The sequence below is a fragment of the Eumetopias jubatus genome, unplaced genomic scaffold, assembly GCF_037043125.1.
Source record: "Eumetopias jubatus isolate StellerSeaLion01/CBP00866 unplaced genomic scaffold, mEumJub1_p1.0 scaffold_15, whole genome shotgun sequence".
NCBI lineage: Eukaryota > Metazoa > Chordata > Mammalia > Carnivora > Otariidae > Eumetopias > Eumetopias jubatus.
The window spans coordinates 5,150,196-5,173,357 of record NW_028274821.1 but is presented as its reverse complement, the minus strand read 5'-3'; the positions used below and the strand labels follow the sequence as shown (position 1 = coordinate 5,173,357).

General features: G+C 39.8%; 1 protein-coding gene across 3 annotated transcripts in view; it reads right to left on the bottom strand.

Annotated features, from left to right (window-relative positions):
* Positions 1-23,162, bottom strand: part of LOC114219815 (contactin-associated protein-like 3) — a 185,826-nt gene that overhangs the window by 15,090 nt on the left and 147,574 nt on the right. For 2 of the 3 annotated variants that reach the window (XM_088019135.1, XM_028117407.2), the window contains 8 exons: positions 21,932-22,088; positions 15,976-16,103; positions 8,824-8,994; positions 7,703-7,921; positions 5,457-5,696; positions 4,682-4,912; positions 3,318-3,451; positions 2,416-2,503 (listed from right to left, as the gene is read on the bottom strand). In XM_088019135.1, the coding sequence (XP_087875261.1) occupies positions 2,416-2,503; positions 3,318-3,451; positions 4,682-4,912; positions 5,457-5,696; positions 7,703-7,921; positions 8,824-8,994; positions 15,976-16,103; positions 21,932-22,088 (1,368 nt within the window). Of the gene's footprint in view, positions 1-2,098; positions 2,102-2,415; positions 2,504-3,317; positions 3,452-4,681; positions 4,913-5,456; positions 5,697-7,702; positions 7,922-8,823; positions 8,995-15,975; positions 16,104-21,931; positions 22,089-23,162 lie in introns of all 3 variants that reach the window. The other variant, XM_088019136.1, reaches the window with a different exon arrangement.

Below are 23,162 nucleotides of genomic sequence, written 5' to 3'. Positions count from 1 at the left end.
AACTTGTAGGAAAATAAAAATTTATATGATAAAATGTATTATTCTCCTTTTTTAATTAAAATGATTTCCTTTATATAAGGCAGGTTAGTTATTAAATCAATTTCCATAATCTATGGCGTATCTATTTACAGATAATAAATTCAAAGCTAAATTGTCTTTAAAAGTATTTCTTTGTCAATTTCACACTTCCTGATGGCAACTTTTCTACCTTGAGTCACAAACACTTCTGAACCTGCCTCATCGCTCCTGTCAGAGGCTGGAGTCACTGAGGACAAGCAGTTGTGTGGGGTGTGTTCCTTTTGTTCCTTGACCCTATCTGTCCTCATGGCTGGGAAAAGAACGCACACAGACACCCGCTCCCACAAGGAAGGGGGGATGACACGGCTGGCGGCAGACGGGGACATCTCTCCACTCACAGACCTCCCCTGTAGGGGAGCCCGGCGCTGAGGCTTGCACACCCCTAAGATGATCAATTCCTCGCTCTGTTCAAACCAAGGATAGTAACTCTCCATCCGGCCAGAGACTGGAGCTCAGCATCAGATAAAAAGGGAGCAAATTCTTTTCTGCTTGGGTGTTAAAAACAATTATCCTATTCACCTGACAGCCAAGGACAGGGTTCCATCCCACTGTTGTGTGAAACTCAAAGCTTTGAATTTTTAGGAACTTCATAATATCCTCTAGCTAAATGTATACTGTTATTCTCACGGGTGAAAGCCAGAGGAGGAGCTTATTTCTTTCCAATGTTCTCCCAGTTTTTGTGGTTTTCTATACTATGCCACTGTTTTAAAAAGAATAAAAAAATCTACTGGGTGTTCTATGTAAGTGATGGATCACTAAATTCTACACCTGAAATTAATATTGCACTGTATGTCAACTAACTAGAATTTAAGTAAAAACTTGAAAAAATAGAATAAAAAATCTACTAATACACAAAAACATGGATGTCCAGAAATGACACATTTCTGACCCTCTCTGATGGGCTGCAATAGCTAGAAACTTCTTCCAACGCTCAAGGGGGAAACAACTGCTCTCATTTGTATCTTTGCGCTAACTTCTCGATGACTATTCTGCACGTGCAGAAGGGACAGGAACAGCGAGCCACACCAAAGCACCAGCAGCGCAAGCTGCTTTTCTGCCAACACATCGTGGAGGCCAATTCTTTATCCACCTTAAGGCGTGATTAGAAAGCAGGACCACCACTACAGCCTGAAGTTGCTATTCATCATATGGTGCTAAAACTGTATTTTCACAGCAAAGAACTCCGGGACCCTCCTTAACTGGCTTAACCTGCACCTGTAACTGCGCACGACCAACACGGAGCTTCCGGTCATCTAAACGATGCGCATTTGTTTTTACCCTTTACAAGGGGCACGCTGGGATTTGTCACATTTCCTCTGAAAAATAAGAACTCATCATTTTATTGCCCATCATCTTTTTGAAAACTGTGGTCATTTTAATAGTTACTGTGCTTCTCACCGTATTTTGAATATCCGCCCATGTGCTGTCTCTAAATCTCCCCAGTTTTGTAAGATGTTATATATGGGGGGGGGGGCAGAAGAAATTATCAAAGAACCAATGTGCAAATGGCTGAGAAGGTAATAAAGATTCCATGAATTATCTAGGACTAAACAGAGCCAGATGGGTGTCACGTACCAGAGCAGGAATAATACACAATACCACAAGATTTCTCCCGAATAACTTTAAATATCGATAGCACATACAGTTTACATGTAAAAGATCAAAAAGAAAAGATACCTTTCAAAATTTATTTTTATTTCAACTTAATTCAAGGGTAAAAATAAAGGCATAAATAATTTGATGCCTAAGTAGTATAGTATGCTTTTACTCTCCTACTTTAATGGAGAATAACTCACAGCCATAAAGAGTGTGTGTGGGATCTTCAGGTCCTGACTTTCGAAGAGTAGTTGGGAGCATTGAACACATCTCAGAACAGGGCCCGGTCTACTGCCCAACACGTATTCACTTGCTAAAAGAAAATTAAGTCTTTTCTCTTCTTTTTGTAAATGTAAATCTATATTTATCATTGAATGATTCTGCATTTGACCCCTGATTAATATATAATTTGTGAACGTGATACCTGCTTTGATTTCGCCTTTCCTCAATTGTTAGAAAAATACCAAATTTCATTCTGCTTGATTGCCAAGGGAGAGGGTAAGTGTGGAGGAACTTCTCAGGGATCACTCTGGCTCACCTACAGACAGCCCTTACTGGTGATTACAGGCACACTCAGACAAAAGAGCGGCTTCTACCTTGATTGTTGCTCACTGGGAAACCATGAATATGACAAGGAGCTTCTTTCAGCATGATGAACGCTTCCTGTGTTTGCAACCTAACACTTCTGATCCATGTCATGGGGTTGGGGGAGGGGGGGACGACGCTCTTTCTGACACTTACCTAAAATTGTCCCCAACATAAGGGATTTGACAGCATTGAATTCTGTCCCTGATGACAGGATGACTTGTCTCCTTGCATTCTGGTTAACCTATTAAATATTCCACAAGAAGCAAACATCAAAATGGAGAGCAATTTTGATGATAAGAGAATGAGAATCAGAGGGAGACCAAGAAAAATGGTAAAAATGAGCCATACATTCGAGCTATCACAAAGGTTAAGGGAGAAAATGGTTTCATAACAATTTTTATAATACCTCAGATTCCACACCACCCCCCCCCACTGCCTATTCTTTTCCCTTTATTTGTCTTCATGGTTTAAGGATCTGTAATTGGTACAATCCACAAAGGGATGCAATAAGCTATTTCAAACCTTAAACTTTTACTTATTTCAAATAGAAATTAGTAACACGAGCAACAAAAGGTATTATTCACACAGATTCAATATATAAAGGTTATTCTTCAAAACCCAGTGACAATGAATAATTTAAACACTGATGCTTTTAAAAAAATGTATTCCCACTTTAAGCAAAATCTTGCTTTTCCCCTTGTGTTTACACTTCCGCAGGCCTTGCTTTTTTTTGTAGTCAGATGGGAACAGGTTCCCATTCTCCCATCTCCAGTAATCGCTGGGAGAAACTAGACAACATTGCCCTACCGATAAGGACAGCCTGGTATTTCAAGTGGTCAAATAATAATAAGAACCTTGTCAGTCTCTTGCTAAACAAACAAACAACATTGCTAAATAAAACACTTTAGCTACGTTTTCTGTCCCCAGGACTTTATGGGAAGACTGTGCTGAATATGTATTTCTTTTACTAGGATTTATTATCAAAGTCTTGCTGGAGGTCACACACTGAGTGTCACAGGTTTGGTTACTGTTGCCTTTGTGAATCTACCCCTTACCTCTACAGAGACCACAGCCGCTTCTCTGTGAATCTTCACCTGGTGAAGCTGCCCATCGGCAAGGTTTTTAAAACCAAAGTTAAAAACATCAGGTTCCTGGTGCCTGTCCAGCTTATACCTGATCTGCAAAGTTCCTAAAGAAGACAAAAAATGACACTTTTAACTAAAAAGGAATTTCATAAAAAATGTCAATGCAGGTTTTAAAGCACATTTTGTTTTTATTTGTTTCATATAATTTGAATTTATTGAGCACTTGCTTAAGGACACCAATAATCCCTGTTCCTGGAAGAGTGATCATTTGTATGCTATTCCAGGGCCAAATTCAGAATCCAATTATGCTATTTAAAAAGTCAAGACCAAGTGGTCTTTTTCCAAGTTCTTCCATTTTCCTTAACTAAAGGAAAAACTCTAAGTTAAGCATATGAGAACTCGGAGCTAGGCTCGAAGTTAATTATTCATGTGGTATTCATAGTATTAAATGGTAAAACCTCAAGCAATATTGCATTAACATTCAGTTTCTATAAGCATCACTTCTTTTAATGTGACTTATTTTAATGCATTTTAATGTATTGCTGACATTTGCATAATGAATTTTTTTTTTGTGCACAACCAGAATTTTTCTCCTAATTTTTCTGCCATAATCAAGAAACAGAGGAAAGACAAAAGATTTGCTACAATATCTAAATTTCCTGATGTCCTTCACAGATATGCCCACTACCCCATAACTCCCATACTGCCCGTAATAGGTCCTCCGGAACGTAAGTCTCTGCCCTTCGCCCCTGTGAAGCAAGGTTATAGCTTGGTTTAATTCTCCATCTCGAACAGTCTTGGAAAGACTTGGTGGCCATGGGTTGGGTAGCTCTTATCCCACTTTTCTTTGTACGTAGATATGACATGAATGATTTTTCAATCACTAATGAGTGAAGAACAATCATATTCATCTGATCCTTAGGAATAGTGGATTTTAGATAGTTTAATATACTTCTTTACTTCACTCAGAAGGAGGAGGGAATATTTTCCTTGTACAAAACGAGATATCTTGTTTCAAAGTCAGTTGCAAAACTAATTTATTCATGTACAGAAGGAAAGACTTCCCAGAATAGCAAGAAGCATAGCTGCACATCAAATACCTAAAACGATCAGACTTTCATGGGAGAGATGTATCTGAAATGTAATCATGGAAATGTTAACTTTAGTGATAAACACTTGAGGTTATCATGAAAAATAAACCACCCCTGATAGAACGAGAATTGCAAGCCATGAAATTGTGTTTCCTCTGTGTAGTTTAACACCTAAAGGGTCCCCCTCATTGTGTGCCTAATTTTCTAATTCAGTCTCCTTGTTCTTACAGTCTCGACACTCACCATTGGGGGCAAGGATAACGGACAGGTACTCCTCATAGAAGGAGCTCACATAGAGGAGTAAGCTGGGTGTCCCTGTGGTCCGGAAGCTCAGTGTGGTCATTTCGCCGGCCAGCGTCAGATCCTCATGAAATAAAGCTGCAAAGGAGCTGGAGTTCTTACTGGAGGTGTAATTAGAATGTTCTTGAAAGTTGTAGATAACTGATGAGCCAGTTCCAAAATACGCAGAAATCTCTGGAATGACACTCATTTTTGTTATGTTAGCACTACGTGAATGCAAGGCTCTTCTCTACGTGTATTTACACAGTATCTCTAACCCTTAAATATCTCAAGAGAGAAAACAAGAATGTCATGCTTTACTGGGTGTTTTTAAATTTTAAAAATATTTCAGATTAAAAAAATAATAAAATATGGATAAAAAGATAACTTATCCCCATGCATATTCGCATGACGTAGAACTGAGTAACAATATTTTATTATGGCCCACAAAATGCTTCATCTCAGATTTACAGAGCATTAAATGCCGAGTGTAAATATATACTTAGAGTTATTGTTCTTCTCAGTGTTGCATCGATGATGCTGGATCCAACAGAAGTCCTCACGAGCTTCTCAAGAATAGAATCATAAAGGGACGAATTTGGGAGAGAAACAGCTCTACTTTAGCCAATCACAGAGAACTGCCTTATCCTTCCTTTACAGGGTCAAATGCCAGAAACACAAGGCAAACAGCCAAATGAGGTGCCTCCGTCTCCCCGTCCTGCTCGTGGGGCACACTCACCGCTCTCGCAGAATGGCCCGTCATATGCAGAGAAGGCACAGTCGCAAGTGATGCCCCTGGGTCTCTCTCTACATCTCCCTCCGTTGCGACACAGGTGTCCATAGCTGCTGCAGTGTCCTGGGCACCCTGGCTCCACGCCTGGTGTCATTGTGGCCCTTTCTTCCAGGTCCAGGGCCAGCCCATTCAACCGCAGCGACCGAATGCACCCCAGGAAGCCTCTCTGTCTGGTGGCCGTCCCACCTACAAGGGAAACACTGCAACTGCAAACGTGCTCCTGGGTGTCTTGGTGGCATTTCGACTCCACGTCCAACTGAGGCCGTACCGATAATGTCAAAAGAGCGACCCGCCGAAAGTTTTACGAACACAGACAAGTTTGAAAACATAGGCTGATCACATATTAAGATCTATCAAATGATATCGAATAAACCATTGACAAAAATATTTTTGAAGATGACCTTCGTAAATATTTATTCTAAAAATACTTCTTCAAGTGATATTTAGAAAGATTTGTACACTTTTATATCGGTTCCTTCATAAAAAAAAAAAAGACCCATCTATCCTTTTTAGAGTTTAAGTAGATAAACTGTGATATGCACAATAAAATTAGATAGTTGAAAATCTTTGCAATGTAATATATATTACAAATTTGTAATACACAAATTTATATATAGTGTATATATATTACTATATGATATACATTATAATTTGTATATGCATTTGTTATATATATATTTTGTTACATATTTATTATATAGATAAAAATTGTATATGTAATATCATCCCTTCTTAGAAGTACTCCCATTAACAACGCTGTGAAAAGGAATTGAGGAGTGGTCAAAGAAAGCGAAGGCAGAGGGTTGATATTAAAACCCAGGCCCTCAGGCCTGCCTCGCTCCAGCCTGCGAGCTCTGAGGTCACTGAACACTGTATAGCTCTCTGTCTTTCTGTCATGTCTCATGTGAGCCTAATTTCAAATCTGGGAGCCCAGGGATCACCTGGAGTGCTTGCTTAAACAGAGTTGGGGTTCATTCCTAGGGATTCTGACTCGGTGGGCCTGGGGTACATACACCAGATCAGAATTTTCTGCTAGCTTCTCAAGCTCTAGAAACATTATTTCAGCGGGGATGTCAATTCTAGGTAGGTGTTCATGCACACTTTTTTCCTAGAAATTCCATTAATTGATCCTCAGGATTACAAATCAGAAAATAAAATTGTTTAATTTGATTCACAGTTTCATGATTTGATGCGAAGCCTTGAAGTAGAGTTTTATGTGCCATGGGTCGTACACACACACACACACACACACACACACACACACAGACACACAGACACACACACAGACAACTCCCTGCCTAGCACTAGCCCCCAGATGCTGTAGATGTCCTCTGGCAAAGCAGACTGCATGCTAATCTGTGATTTATATCAGTTTTTAATTAGACTGCATCCTTATTTACTTGAAAATACATGAGAAATGACCAAGTAAGAGCTACCTCATTGATCTGCTTGGTTTCCAAATTAGAATAGAGTTGTCTGAAAAGTAATGTAGCGAAAATTATCTTTCCCTTTGAGAAAAAAAGTATTAAAAAAATAAGCAAGTAAATGAAAAGGAAGACTTCCACTACCCAGAGCTTTAATCACTGAAAAGTGGCAGCGAGAATGGAGCCAGCCTGGGTTTGAACCTGGCATTTGCAAGGCCTGAGCAGCAGAGGAGGGCGGCGCTCGTCCCGTGGGGCACAGCCACATGAGTCCTTCTGCGGTCTGTGTTTGGGTGGGGGGAGGGACACTGGAGAATTCTGTCATAGTCACATGGCAGGTTCCCCAACTTCACTGAGAAGTGAAGCGGGAGTATTGGATGAAAATTGCTAATTGTTTTAGAAACAGTATTGATAAGAAGTAACTAAAACAAATGCAAGTCATCGATGCTATTGAGTGCAAGCCTGGGAATCCATCCACCAGGGATTGGATTTCTCTTCTATTTGAGTTTCTAGACTCAGTCACTTGATCTCTCTGAACCCTCATTAACTCATCTGTGAACTAGGAAATCTATGGAAACAATAATCACTAACAACGTTCTATGGAAACTGTATTAACAACAATCTATGGAAAGAGAGGTTGACTCTTGCATGAGCTCTTGGTACATGGTGCAGACAGAAGCAATGTGCACTCGTGACCATCACCGCTGTATGGTCAGCATCTTCGGGTCTGTCTCCGGCAGCACAGTTCAGCTAGAGAGCAACCACACTCACCCACAAAGAGCTGGCTGTTGAGCTGTAGGCGGGTATGCCCATCAGGGGGTGCAGGTTGAGTCTTGCTGGGGAGCTGATCCACTTGAAGCGATGCCTCCTTCACGTTCCTCTCTGCCCTCACGTGGTGCCACCGGTTGTCGTTAAAGGGAGTGGGAGACCGCACTGTGACCTCACAATGCCCATTCCCCACATCAAAGGAAAAGGTCACTTCTGCAGGAGCTGCAAATACAGATAGCTTGGTTCATTCACAGGGGAGGAAATTCAGTCTTGAGAGATAGGAGGGAAGCTGCATGACACGCTCCTTATGAAGGCAGATGGTGACATTGATGCAGACAAATGTCACTCTGAGCTGGCTAGGAGGGCAAAATAAATTTGTATCCTGGAGGAAGAAAAACAAAACCATTTTATCATATTCCTCTTCAGAGCACACTCTGCATCTTGCTAAACCCGGAGGAGTAGAGATCTTTCCCTATGGGAAGAAAACTAACCTGTGATCTGCCTTCGTATATATCAGTGAATTTATTTAAATTTAAATCTTCATATACTTTACTTAAAAAGCCCTACATGAAATTTTGAAGTAAGGAATTGAGCCTTGTGTACATGCATAAACAATGTGAGGAGTCAATTACATGACATGATTCTGCAATTTAGTGAGTAGTTATCGGACCAGTTTGGTTTAAAATATCCTGATTGCACACAGAGTTAGGGCAGCACAAAATTGGACAGACTGCTGTGTGTTTTGTGAATCACTCTTTTACTCTCTATTAAAAATAAGGATTTAAAATAATTGAATTTTAGGTGCTCCTGGGTGGCTCAGTTGGTTAAGCATCGACTCTTGGTGTGGGCTCAGGTTGTGATCTCAGGGTCATGAGATCAAGCCCTGCACTGGGCTCCACGCTCATCGCAGAGTCTGCTTAAGACTCTATCTCTCTCTCTTCCCCCGACAACCCTGCTCTCTTTCTCTCAAATAAATAAATCTTATAAAAAGGTAATAGAACTTTATTATGTACTAAAGAAATACAAGTGACAAAGAAAGCATGGCAATACATTGGGAATTAGGTTCCAAAGGGGTTATTGCTAAGTACTGAGTGCCTGGTGGCTTTGCCCAGGGGGCGACTCACCATGCAGCTCTAGCCTGATGAAGTCTGTGATCCCCAGGTTCTCTACAAACACCCCAGAAGGAGCTGTCGTCTTAAAAAAGAAAGACACATCAGCACTGAGCTCTCCACGGAACGTAGGGAAGTGAAGGTATGAAGTCTCGGTATTGAAGGAAGCGGAATTCCAAAATGAATCTGTTTCCAAAAAGAAAAAAAAAAAAGATAGTGACAATAGCAATGAAACAGAATAGCAACCACATTTTGTATTTCTAGCATTTTTTTTTTTTTTACCATTAAGTGCATTCATTATCTATGCAAGCGTTCATTTGGGGGTTCATCTGAACATACAGTCACAATGTGAATATCCAAATACTGACTCTTTCAAGGATTAAGATGGACAAGGCTGCAACTGACTGGAGAGATAATCACTAGAAATGTCCCGTTTTTTTAGAAAACAATATTATTTAAAAATTACCATTGAGTAAAATTGACTTTTGGGGGATGCACAGTTAGATGAAGTTTAATACATGCGTACATTTGTATAACCACCACCAAAATCAGGATAAAGGACAATTCCATCTTCCCCCAAAACTCCCTCTTGCTATTCCCGTATAGTCACGCCCTTCTCACGCCCCTAAGCCCTGCTGATCATGATCTACAGTTGTGCCTTTTCCAAGTGTCATATAAATGGAGTCATGCAGTAGGTAACCTTTTGAGATTGGCTTCTTTCACTCAGTGTAAAGCCTTTGAGATTCATTCAGGTTGCCACAAGTTATTGCTGCTCTATAGTATTTCATCATGTGGATGGGGCCACCGTTTCTTTGTCCACATTTGAGAATGTCAGGGTGGTTTCCAGATTTGGTCATTCACAAACAGAGCGGCTATAAACACTTGTGCCGATCACACATGTATTTGTGAATAGTTTTCTTTCTTGCTTTCCAACCTGGATGCACTTACTTACTTCCTTACGTTACTGCACTGGCTAGGACTTCCAGGACAATTGAAGTTATAGAACAGAAGTGATGAGACTGAATATCCTTATCTTGTTCCCACTCTTAGGGGGAAAGAATTCAGTTTTTCACCAGTAATTATGATGCTAGCTGTTCCATATATAGATACCTTTTATTAGGATGAAGAAGCTCCCTTTTATTCGTAGTTTGCTAAGAATTTTATTGTGAATGCTATCTGATATAAATTTATCATGCTAATTCATAATATAATCATAATAATTCAAATGATGGTGTTCATATCCGTTGATGTAGAAAAAGCATGTGGTGTGATTTTTCTTCTTTAAACTGTTAATATGGTAGATGACATTGATTGACCTCCAAATATGGTCGACCCTTGAACAACAAGGGGGTCGGGGCACTGACCTTCGCACAGTTGAACATCCACGTGTAACTTCTGACCCTCCAAAAACTTAACTATTAATAGACTATGGTTGACTGGATGCCTTACCAGTAACATCAACATTTGATTAACACACACTTTGTATGTTACATATATTATATACCATATTCTGATAATAAAGTGAGCTGGGGAAAACAAAATATTATTAAGAAAATCACAAGGAAGAGAAAGTACATTTACAGGACTGTACCGTATTTATAGAAAAAAAATCTGTACATAAGTGGACCTGCCCAGTTCAAACCCATGTTGTTCCAGGGTCAGCTGCACTGAATCAGCCTTGTATCCTGCAGTAAACCCCAGTTGGCGATGGTATATTATTCTTTTAAATATTCCTGGGTTAAGTGCTAATGTTGTTGAGGATTTTTGCATATAGGTCTGTGATGATGTTGTCCATAGTTATCTATTTTTTAATTTTTTTTTTTTTTTGCATTTCTTTGTCTAGTTTGGGGATTGGGGCAATGCTGGCCCTCATAAAATGTTGGAAAGAATTTCCTCTTCTATTTTCCAAAAGAGATTGTATAAATATGATGTTATTTCTTCTTTGGTGGAACTCACCAGTGAGAAGTCATCTCAGACTGGATTCAATTCCATTGATACTTTTAGGTCTATTCCGGTTGTTTATTTCATCTTGAGTGAGTTTTAGTAGTTAGTGGTTTTCAAAGAATTGGTCTATTTTATCTATGTTGGAGAATTTATGTGTGTAGAGTTGTTTGTAGTATGTCATTATTATACTAATAATGTCTGTAGGGCCTGTAGTGATACTCTAGATTTTACTCCTCATACTGGTAATATTTCTCTTCCTTAGTTTTGCTAGAGATTTATCTATTTTATTGATATTATAAAAAATGTTTTGTTTTTATAGATCTCTGCTTTTAATTGATTTCTCTTATCTTATTTCCTTCCTTCTGCTATTTTGAAATTTTTTTCTTCTTTTTCTAAATTCTTATGGTAAAAGCTTAAATTATTGAGACCTTTTTCTTTCATACTATAAGCACTTAATGCTATTAATATCCCTCTAAGTACTGCCATAACTGCCTCCCACCATTTTTGATATGTTGTATTTTCTTTTTCATTCAGATCAATTTATTTTATAATGTCTGTTGAGACCTCCTTGACTCATTTATTATTTAGCAGTTTGGTGTTTAATTTCTAAGTGTTTGGAGACTTTCTCAGTCTCTTTGTTCTTTGTTTCTAGTTTAATTCATTTATGCCAGAGAATGTATTTTGTATGATTTATTTGATATGTGCTCAAGTTTGTTTTGTGACACAGAATATGGTGTATCCATGTGCATTTGAAAAGAATATGTATTTTACTGTTGCTACGGTGTTCATAAATGTCAATCAAATTCTGTTGGTTTGTGGTGACATTCAGGTTTTATGTACACTTTGCTTGTTTTCCCCTATTAGTTCCAAAGGTTATCGAGAGAGGAGTATTGGATTCTCTAATTATAATTATGAATTTGTCTACTTCCCCTTTCCATCCTGTCAGTTGTTATGTATTTTGAAGCTCAGTTACTAGTATAACCCATTTAGGATTCTCATGTATTCTTAATCTCTTTTTGTATCTATTAATTTTCTATGCTTTCAAACAAAAACTTTAATACAGAAACTCCAGCTTTCTTGTCATTAGTGTTTGTGTAGTATATCTTTTCCTGTCCCTCTTTTTAAACTTGCGATGTCATTATATTTGAAGTGAGTTTCTTGTACACAGTACATAGTTGAGTCATAACAATCTGTCCTTTAATTGGTTTGTTTAGACCAGTCATATTAAATACAAATGTTGACAAGTTTAATTTAGTTCTATCATTTTATTATTTTTTCCTATTTGTTATACTTTTTTGTTCCTCTGTTTCCCCTTTTCTATCTCCTTTTGGGTTAAACATTTTTTAGTATTCTACTTTTGTTTGTCTGTAGCAGTTCCTTGATTGGTTATTTTAGGAATGACTATATATATATATATATATATATATATACACTTACCTTTTCAGAGTCTGCTCAGAATCTACATTTTAACCGCTTGGACTCATATGTCAAAACCTCGCCAACGATTCTGTCACTTTACTGAGTCCCTTTATTTGTTGTTGCCAAATGTATTTCATCTGTACAAATTAAAAGCTCTATGAAATAACGTTGTATTTTTTGCTTTCAACCCACAAATATACTTAAAATAACTCTACAGGAGAACAGTCTATTATATGTACCCCGATGTTTACCATTTCTAATGCTGATTTTCCACCCCTGATGTCCCAAATTTCCTTCTGATATCATTTCCCTTCTGACTTGAATCTTGCTTTAGAAAGTCTTTTAAAGTATCTTCTAGTAAGGAATGCTTTTAGCTTTCCTTCACCTGAGAATTTCTTTATTTTATCTTTATCCCTGAAGGAGACTTTTGCTGAATATAGAATTCCAGACTGACAATTCTTTACGATTAGCACTTGACAAATGTTTTGCCACTTCCTTCCTGGCTTCCATATTTTTAATGAGAAAGTCACTGCCATTTGAGTAGGTGAATGTATCATTCTTCTCTCTGGCTGATAGCAAAACATCCCTCATTGCCTTTGTTTTCAGCAGTTTGATAATGATGTGTCTGGAGGTGACTTTCTTTGAGTTTATCCTGTTTCAAGTTCATTCAACTTCTCAAGTCTTTTTTTGGCAAACTTGGACATTTTTCAGCCATTTTTTTTTCAAAAAAAAATTTTTTTTTCAGCACCACACTTCCGTTTGCTTCTGGATGTTCAATTATATGAATGTCAGATCTTTTGTTGTTGACTTACAGTTCCCTGAGGCCCTGTTCATTTTTAGATTTTTTTCTTTCTTTTGGTCAGATGAGTCATTCCTGTCATTAAGGCCAATGACTGTCTCATCTCAGATCCACTATTTGGCCCACCCAGGGCATCTTTTATTTCAGTTCCATATTTTTCAGTTCTAAAGTTTTCATTTAGCTCTTTGTATATCCTATTTCTTTGGTGAAATGTTCTTTTTCTCTTTGCTGCAAAAGTGTTTATGATTACTTTTTAGAGTTCTTATGTAATAGCTGTTTTAAACTCTTTATCAGTTAATTCTAACCTCTGTGTCATATCTGCATTAGTATCTGTTGATTATATTTTCCCAAGCCAGCTTACATTTTCCTGGTTCTTTGTGCTAAGTAATTTTGGATTATTTCCTAGACATTTTAAATATTATATTAATAAACTCTGGGCTTTGTTTAAATGTTGTGGAACATGTTGATTTTATATATATATATATATGTACACATTTTATTTTTTCTTTTTAATTTATTTAGGGTTTTTTTTGCTGGCAGTTGGCCTCATTAAGATCTGGCCACACATTCCCACCTGCCTTCTGTGGGCTGTCTCTAATGGCAGTCCAGTTTTCAAAGTCTTTGCAGCACGACTCAGCTCTCCCCTTCTCATGCACCATCCAGTGGCCAGCCTGGGTCTTGGGTCTGAGACTCTCGGCTCGGTTCTCAACTTCTTGGGTCTACAGTTAGGATCGGATCCATGCATGTGTCACTCTGAGGTGAGCCCAGGACTTCATAAACAACATATAACATGCTTTCCTGAACTGTCACCTCCCTCTGCTCTTCCAGGAACTTTCTGGTTCCCTGGTCTCCCTTTTCAGTCACAGAACCAGAAAATGGGCTCTATTGAGACTGCTCTATAGTGCTCTCCTGTGCAACTGTACCAAGTCCATTGCCAAGTAATGGGTGAGTGGAGAAAGAGAACGAAAATAAGAGGAGTCTTCCCACCATCTCTGAGCCACAGCTGCCCTATTCAGTGCGAAAGTCCCCTTCCAAGGTCCTGGCTCTTATGCATTCTCAGGACAACTTCTGCTGCTATTGCCATGGGTCTGCCTGGATAGAAAAAGAGGGAAATGGAATTCCTGCATTCCCCGAGAGTTAGGACTTCTCTGTTCCCTCCTCCAGCCAGGGCTAGATGGCTTCTCCCGGGACCTCTTTGTGACCCAGTGCCCACGTCTGGCTTGACCGACAGATGCTGGAGGAAAAAGCAAGTGGTGCCTTCTGGTTTCTCTTCCTTGCTGCCGTTTGCTTCCCAGGGTCCTGAGATAACTGTTTCCGGCCTTCTGCCCAGGTTTTATGGGGAGACTCGGTGGGAGAGATGAGGTGGGTGTGCTTCATTCGTCTTATCCGGACACAGAGCTGTCGTCTGCAGTTTAAGGTCATGAGTGGGAAAAACAATTCTTCGTACTATCATCAGTCAAGGCACATCAATATGTTCATTACATTTTGATGATCCACCTCTCAATATTTTTGTCATCTGAAGTAGGAAACTTACTTTTTCTCAATAGCAAGTTTCAGAAATGCCAGGATTTCCTCACATGGCAACATTTCCTACGGGCCGCCACGGAGGGTTGTGGCTCCGCGGGCTCAGAGGGCAGCATGGCCACGGCAGCCTTGGTGGACTTTGTACTTTGGCCTCTCCTCTGAGACGCGTGCCCCTGGAGAGTCTGGGCCAGAGGACTGACGTGCCCTGACTTAGCCTTCTGGCCATTATGTGGAGTCTCAGGTAAGTGGGGAAGGTGGCCAGTGGGCAGGCCAGTTAAGCCACGGCAACAATCCAGGTGCTGGCGGCCATGGAAGTGGATTCTGGACCTGTTTTTGAAGTGTGAAGCAATATGATCTGTATTTGTGGATGAGTCAGATGTGTTTTAAGGGAGGAAAGAAGTTATGAGTGACTGTCATGTTTTCAGTCTAAGCAAAAGGAAGAATGAAGTTGCCATGCACTGAGTCGGGGAAGGTTGCTGTGGAAACATTTTTATTTTCGGTACAGAATAATCAGTTGAATGCCAGAGGTGGGAGTTCAGGGAAACTGGGCTTGAGGTAAATAGATGATGGGTTCATTGACATCAATGTGCTATTTAAGGCCACGATTCTGTTGGAAACAGCTCACCACTGGAGAGCAGAGGGAAGGAGGGCTGAGGATGCAGGGCTGGGACACCCCAAAGGATGCCACTGGCATGGGGAAGGAAAAAGGAGGGAAAACCCAGAATTTTGTGGGTAAGCTGGCAGCCAAATAAAGACCTGAATCAAAGAGTGAATCAGGAGAGGACACCAAAGTGGCTGACAGGTCAACTCAGATGACACCTGAGAGTAAAACTTGGATACAGCAATGTCAGGGTCTCACTGATGAGCTGGAAAAAGCAGTTTTTAGGGAGTGATGGAGGAGAAGGCCTAAAGAGAGTATATTCAAAAGGGATTAGAAAGAGGTAAATTAAAGGTAGAGTGGACATATTTTATTTCAGTTAGTTTGGGAGAGGGAAGGATACAAAAGAAATCCAGACGCAGTTGGAGGGGTAAGGAGAGTTGGGACCACCGAGGTTTGCAAAACTGTCAGAGGGTATTAATGAAGAGGTACCCTTGATGGTTTCTGTCACCCCATTTCTCATTATCTTACCAGTTTTAGGCATCTCAGCACTCATCCAATACTTATACTGAGTAGGCAGATATTAGATGTTTGCTGACCGGGTGATACAATATTTCAGATCATTCCATGAACATTCACAGCAATAGTCTGATTTAAATACTACATAGAGGACTCATACTCCAAAGGTAATATAACATTTCTCATTTTTTTTTCTCAAGTACAATGCCAATATACATTCCTTTTATAAGTTAACACATTCCTAATGAAATGCAGATTATTAGGATAGACGGTGTTTTTATGAACTCAGGCAGCTACATGTCTTCTAAAACATTGACATGTATTTTCCAGGGCCAAGACAGTTCCTCTTGCTGCCACTACTTACTGTCCCCCCAGCAGAGCAGAGGCCCCAGAGCATAAGCCGCTTCTGAATGTGGTCGGCCTGTGGTGCTCATCACAACCTGAGTGACTGGCAGGTGCTCCTTATGAGAAAGGATTACTGTGTCGCTGGTCCTACAAAACAAATACGGCCACCTTAACGTTATTCTGAATGACATCCAGAGAAGTAATAAATAGTCTCTTACTGCATTAAGATTAAGCTAAATTTGTAAATACATAACAGTAAGGAAATCAAACGGCTCATACGAACTCTTACATAGTAACGTATTAAATAAGGTCATTTGAGGATCAGAGATCCTTGTTTGTCTACGTGACCACAGAGAAAATAGCAGGCAGGTCCGAAATCATAACCATCAGTGTGGGCATGAGATTATGTTTTCACTGCAATGAAGTAGCTCACTGCACTTGCCAATCTAGCCACCGTGTAAGATTTAAATGCAGAACTTACATGTGCAAGATCTGCCTGGCTTCATTTAAAAACAAAAAAACAAAAACACCTGACTGAAAAGATTTAGGTTTTCAATTCCCAGATTTTTTTTTCTTTTACTAAAATTTTCAAAATTCCTATCGTGGGTACTAGGCATTCCCTTACTTATTGATGCCATCCATTAAAAAAAATAAAGAAAAGATTGATCCAAAACCAAACTGAAAGTATGACACAATGTGCTCTTAAAATTAATAAATGAGGTAATGCATGGGAAGTGCTCTGTCCATGACTGTCACCGTCCATTCATTCGACCAACATTTAGTGCACAGTGTTTCCTTGCCAGGCCCTGTGTGTCGGGGACATGGGCATAAAAACCACCATCGATGTCCCCAGGAAACCTAGTGGATATTATAAATAATAACAAAAATGTAATTGTAATTTAATAAAATCATGTAAGTGAATATTTAGGACAGCGTTAATGTCAATGGTTCCAATACAACAAAAACTAGAATAGAGCCAGAAGTCCTGGGCAGTCAGCTGGCTGTACCACCAACCACCTCTCTGGGCAAAGAAAGAAGATTTTTCTGCACCTTGAAAGTTGTTCATATTTTTGTTGCATACTTCAATTACATATGTACTTTGGATTTAGGAACAAATAATAGTTTGTCTAATGTATTGTTCAGGTGCCCTGTGTCTGTGTAGAACCTAGGAAGTTTTAATTTCTAACAATTACAAAGGCCCCCCTCACTCTGATATATACAAATGGAAGCATCTGAAACTGACATTTTTGCAAGTCAAGACAATCAGCAGTTTCGAATGGTTCAGCCTAATAGCTTTGCTTTGAAAAAAATCTGCATCACTTAATAATCGTTCTGTTGAGGCATCAAAAATATTCTTTTGAGGTAGAAATTTTAAAATTATTAACATTTTTATTTTGCTTAAAAAATGTAACAAAATGTCAGTACATATTAGTAAGATATGAAAAATTTGAACTAAATATTCTGAAAGTTCAGAAATAATATTTTTTGAATCAGATAGTTTCCAAAAATCAGACGAACTAAAACCCCAGGGCTTTATCTGGGTGAGGCCCTGCAATTTCTGTGCATGGAAGCACACAGGCTGGTCATCCCAGACACCCAACACCTGGCTTTGTTGGGCACGGGACAGGCGGTCGGTCACAAGCTAGAAGGTGTCATGGGTTGTGGGGGGAGTCAGTCTGAAAATATATTTGTTATAAATGTGGGGCTAACGCACCCAATTAATTCCTGGTGTTAAGTATCAGTAAACGTTACAAATAAACATTTTAATTCCTGTCATTGCTCTTTTGGTAGAACATCTAGAGGGAAAATGTAAGTGCATTAGTTATTCATTGAGTATTCCTGAATTTTAAAGAACCATTTAAAAGCTACATTTATAATGTAGTGAAAAGCTACACTTTAATTGTTTCTAGCAATGACAAAGCACACAGAGCCCTGCAAAAAAACTTAAGGAAAATCAGAATGGGTAATTGTGTGTATTAAAGCAGATATTATAATAAGTTCTTTTTTTCATTCTGTTGTTTGCAAAGTAACTTCCCGAATCTGAGGAAATTTTAAAAAACTCTGATTTGAAAATTCTTTATCAGCGCAGGTCATTCCCAAATGCCCATGCTTCATGTAGGACAATATTCATTGCCATGGTCCCCAGACTCATTCAAAATTGCCAGAATTTAGTTATATCTCAGTTTTTTTTTTTCTTGCTTCTCTATTTTTTTGTTCCAAAAGTTGGGCGCATTGCCCATCTGGGCATGATGATTTCTCACAATCGGTTTCAAACGTTCAGTGAGAGCACTTCCAAAGCCGCATCCTTTTTGTCTTCAGTTCTGAGTGCTCTAGAGATTCTTCTTACCACTGGCTGTTCTGCAGCAGACTTTTTTTGAGGTATAACAGAGCCATCACGACTTCTGAGTCGTGGGAAAAGCTACAGGGAACAAATATCGGGTCAGCTTTCGCATTTCATAATTGTTCAGGGGAAAGCTACACTGGGGACAACCCAATGACTCCCATCCGGAGTTCCCCATTTTGAAAGCTCCCAGGCTCTCTGTCCATTTGCTCACCCCTTCGGCAAACGCCCTGTGTTCGGTTACTGCAGTCCCGCGACACTCCGTGTCCAGTATGGCCAGGCTCCACCGCGGGCTTCCGCCTTCAGAACTGTTATCGGCCATTGCTTTTCCACGTACATCTTAAACAGTGTGTCACTGTCCCAGACACTAAACAAATGTTTGGCATTGGAATTAAATGGAATCAAGAAAATACTCATTTTACCCACTCATGGCAGTCATGTCATGTCTCCACTTAGATACGTCTTCTTAGACTCTCATAATAAAGTTTTAGGATGTCTTTTCCACAAAATTTTGCATATTTTTGTTATCTTTATTCCAAGGCACTACAGTCTTAGTGTTGATTTTGCAAGAGGTTTTTAGAATATTTTCTTATGGTAACAAGCTCTTCATAAGAATTCACAGTTATTCTAAGATTCAGTAAGTAGCCTTACTAAATTCTCATTAATTTCAATAATATTTCTGCATATCCTCTTGGGTTTTCCTGGTAGGCAACCATATTTTCTACGAATAATGTAATCTTCCTTTCCTTGTTTCTAATCATTTGTGGCTTTGAAATGCCTCCTATATTTTTTTGTCCCTCTGCTATTCATTTCTGACCTAAATGCACTGTAATCAGAGAAATTGTCCATATGATAACAACTACGACAAAATTTTCTGGGTTTTGCTTTATGAAATATTAGGAGAATCAGTTTGCAAAAATGTGCCATTTGTGCTTGAGAATATTATATACTCTGTAATTTTCAGTGCCTACCAAATCAAGGGGTTGATTTCATTTAAAAATGTTCCGTATCCCTAATAGTTCTTGTCCTCCTGACTTACCAAGCGCTAACAGATATGTGCTTGGACCTCTGCCTATAATGTTCGACTCATATACTCCTTCTTTCAGTTCAGCCAATTATTTTCTATATACATTTTGAGTCATTTTTATTAGAAACATACAAGTTTAGGATTATTAGGGGTTTTCTGATGAAATTAAAAAGCATCATGATATGGTGATAGGAACTGTTGTCCATATGAAGACATTAAAATTCTGGGGCGCCTGGGTGGCTCAGTTGGTTAAGCATCCGACTTTGGCTCAGGTCATGATCTCAGGGTCCTCTGATGAGCCCCAAGTTGCTGGGCTCGCTGCTCGGCAGCCCTCTCCCTGTGCCCTTCTCCTACTTACGTGCGCTGCCCTTCCTCCCACTTATGCGCTCGTGCGGGCTTTCTCTCTGTCGAAAAATCTTTAAAAAAAAGACTTTAAAATTTTACTTACTTCTGTGCATATTTGCTTGGTAAGTTGTATCTAGCATTTTGCTTTCAACATTTCTAGGCATACAAACAAGATATAATTATTTTTAATTCAAAATGATCTATCTGGATTTAAATGGCTATTTTTGTCACATTTATTGTTCATGATTACTCATACATTCTTACATTATTTTGTTGCTCGTTGTTTCCTCTTCTTTTTAAAATTTTATTTCCTACCTTCTTTTGAATTAATTAAGTTTTCAAAATCCCATTTTTTTTCCTTCCTTCCCTCTGTTGATTTGAATATTGGGTAGTTGCTATTCTTTAGCAGCTACACTTAAAATTTTAATATATGCGCTGTAAGCAATTTAAGGCTGACAAATTTCTATGAAACAAGTTTTAAAGTTCAATCATGTTTTTATTTCTAAACATGGCTTTAGTTCCTTTGTCAATCACAATCATTTTGTTAACAGGATCGGATTGCCCCCTCCTGTTTCAATTCCACATATGCCGGGATACGTGACTGGTATCTGGTATTTGCCTCTTTTATTTTTTTTTAACCTCTGAGTTTACACATTTCTTTCCTCAATATTTTTTCTTGCATCTGAGACTCTCCTTACAAGTTCACCTACTTTCATTCTGAAAACCATTCTTGAAACTTCCTCTTGTGGAGTCCGCGGGTGGTATATTTCTTCTGTGTCTGTCCGTCTGGGTGTTCACTGTATCTCGGCTGGGGACACACCTGGAGTCGGACAGTTAGTGTACTCCTGCACAGCCGCGGAGTGCCCGCGGGGCTGAGCTCGGCTGGCTCCCGGGGTCCTTGCTTTGGCCTCTTTTGGTCACCTCTGCCCCCTTTCTCATTCTCTTTAATCTTCCTTGGTTTCAGCATGATGTGTCTACAGATGGATTTACTTTTATTTATCCTGTTGGGCATCCCGGTATTTTCTCAAATCTGGTCATTTCTTAGCTATTTGATTATCACCTTTAATTATCGCCAATCTCCTCTTTTGAAACTTGACTCAGACACCTGTTCAGCCTTCTCCACACCACCCCTCCCCGCCCTGCTTTCCTTCCCCCCATGAGAGTCTCTCTGTGCTACAGTCCCTGCCACTTATCTGTACACATTTTCCATTTCACCAGCGTTCTGATCACTTGTGTCTAATATCTGATCCGACAAGTCTTAAATTTCAATGATAAAATTTTCATTTCTAAACATCCGTTTGGTTCTTTTGGAAATCGTGATCACCTTTGTCGACCATATTTCATTGCTTTCTCACGTTTCCAATCCCAGGCCTTACTTTTCCAACAGCTCACGTATTTATTTTATCTTATGTTCTTAAGGTATCCATGATCTGGGATTTTTAGGCATCAGTTTACTCTGTGGATTCTTCTGCCTCCCACTTCTGCCCCCCGGGGCTGTGTAGCACTGATTGTGAGCTCATGTTTGGTGGCATCTTATCTGCGGGAATCCTAGGGGAGGGCGGGCCTCCAGCAAGAATGTCCTGTAATTCTATGATGATCCATCAGTGCTGCCAACCTGTGGCCACACTAACTTAATTCAAGGACCATGTAAATTTGAACTCCAAATCTGTATGAGGGCAGGTCTCATGAGTTTTCAGGGAGTTATTTCTTGCTACCTGGAGTGCTAGCTGGAAGATTTGTCCCTTTCCACCTTCTTTGTGGGTTTGGAAGCCTTCTGAGACCTCCAGCAATAGGGAGAGGTTTGTGTTCCATAATCCCCTTTTGTGCACTCCGGGCTTTGTTTGATTTCCCCTATGTGGCCATTTAAAAATGCAGCTAGCAGTGGAAGGAGGTGAGCAAGCAAGCCTGGGTCAGCTATGGGGCAGTCATCTTATCAATTGGGTTAAACTTAACTGTAGGAAAGCCTGGTAATTGTACTTTCAGTGAATGGGAAACATTAATCTGGTATTCCTATTTTGTCTTATTAGAAAAAAAATAAAATGGACATGATTAGTTATTCACAAGTAAACAGAAATAGCTACCTTAACACTTCAGGCTTTGGATTAATTACATTGTACACATCAAAGCTTATACCTTGAACTGGCTAGGGAATACTTTAATCTCTTCTCTTTATAGAACTGTCTCGTCCAATGTCTGCCTAAGTCACATAGTTTAAGCAATAACAAATTAACAGTTTGCACAGGGAAATTATATGGAAATCACCATTCATTCCGGTCAGCATCACAGTTGCAGTAATACTGAGAATCAAGGCAGTTCCCCTGTAATCCACAAGCACATTTTTGAGCATCAGGCAGAGAACCTCCCCAGTAAGTGTGTGTTTCATTGGTTCTTCCAACCCACCAGCTCACTGGGGTTCCATCTGAAAGACAAGTATGAGAAAGGTGACACCTACTTTGCCCCTCACTGCCTGCCTCCCCAGTATAGTCCTTTACTCCCCTCTATTTGAAACATAGAGACTATTTTAGACGTGAGCAGATGTTAACTCCGCAACAGGATCATTTCTAAGAGGACTTCCAACTGTTTAAAAAATATTTCCATATCAAGACTTACGTTCTTACCATATGTTTTACTTTTATTAGAAAATGAGCAAGTTGTCCCTACCTCATTCAGGCATGATATTTACATATTTCTCTTGAGGACTCCAATCACATCATTTATCTGGACATAACATAACAAAGAACTGTCATTTAAAAAAAAAGAAAACCAGAGAAATTTATACCCTGAATCCAAAATCTGTTCGAGAGTCTAAAATGCCACTCAAAGAATGTAATATTATGAGGCAAAATACAGATTTCATATCTATTAGCTGAAAACACTGGTGCTATCCTGTCATGTCTTAAAAGTCTCATGGAAGAAGAATGTGCTTCTTCCTGTACTGAATGGGTTGGCTTTGTATTTGGAAACCACAGACATGGTGCGGACAAGCCTCCTTCATGCCCGAGGTGGGTCCTGGGCTCAGGACAACTGAGGCCAGTATAGCTGGATGCTTCAGCACAACCTCCTCCTCAGGGCAACCCACAATTAACTGACAGGGCCGGAGGCCGCCTCAGCTCTGCAGGGCAGTGGCCACTGCTGATGCCCCAGGGCAGATGTGCAGGGCACCTGGGTGAGAATGATTAGCAAGGAGGGCCCTCCGGAGGGTGGAGGGAAACAGTGCCTCATAAACAGAGAATCAGAGCAGGAGGAGAAATGGAGGCATCAATCGGCCTGTAAAGATGCCCGTCCATTTCCGCATGCTCTCTCCTTCAAACCCTCAGGGTGTCCCCCCCTCCCAGGCACCCACCGGGAATCTGGAACACATCCCACCTTCTCCCTAACTTCCAGGCCACCACTCCCTGTTTGATGAGACTTCACCTTCTGCTGACAGCCTCCCAGCCGGGAAACACAACGGGCCGTATTCATTACCGCCCACTGCAGGCCCGCTGGGTGAGAT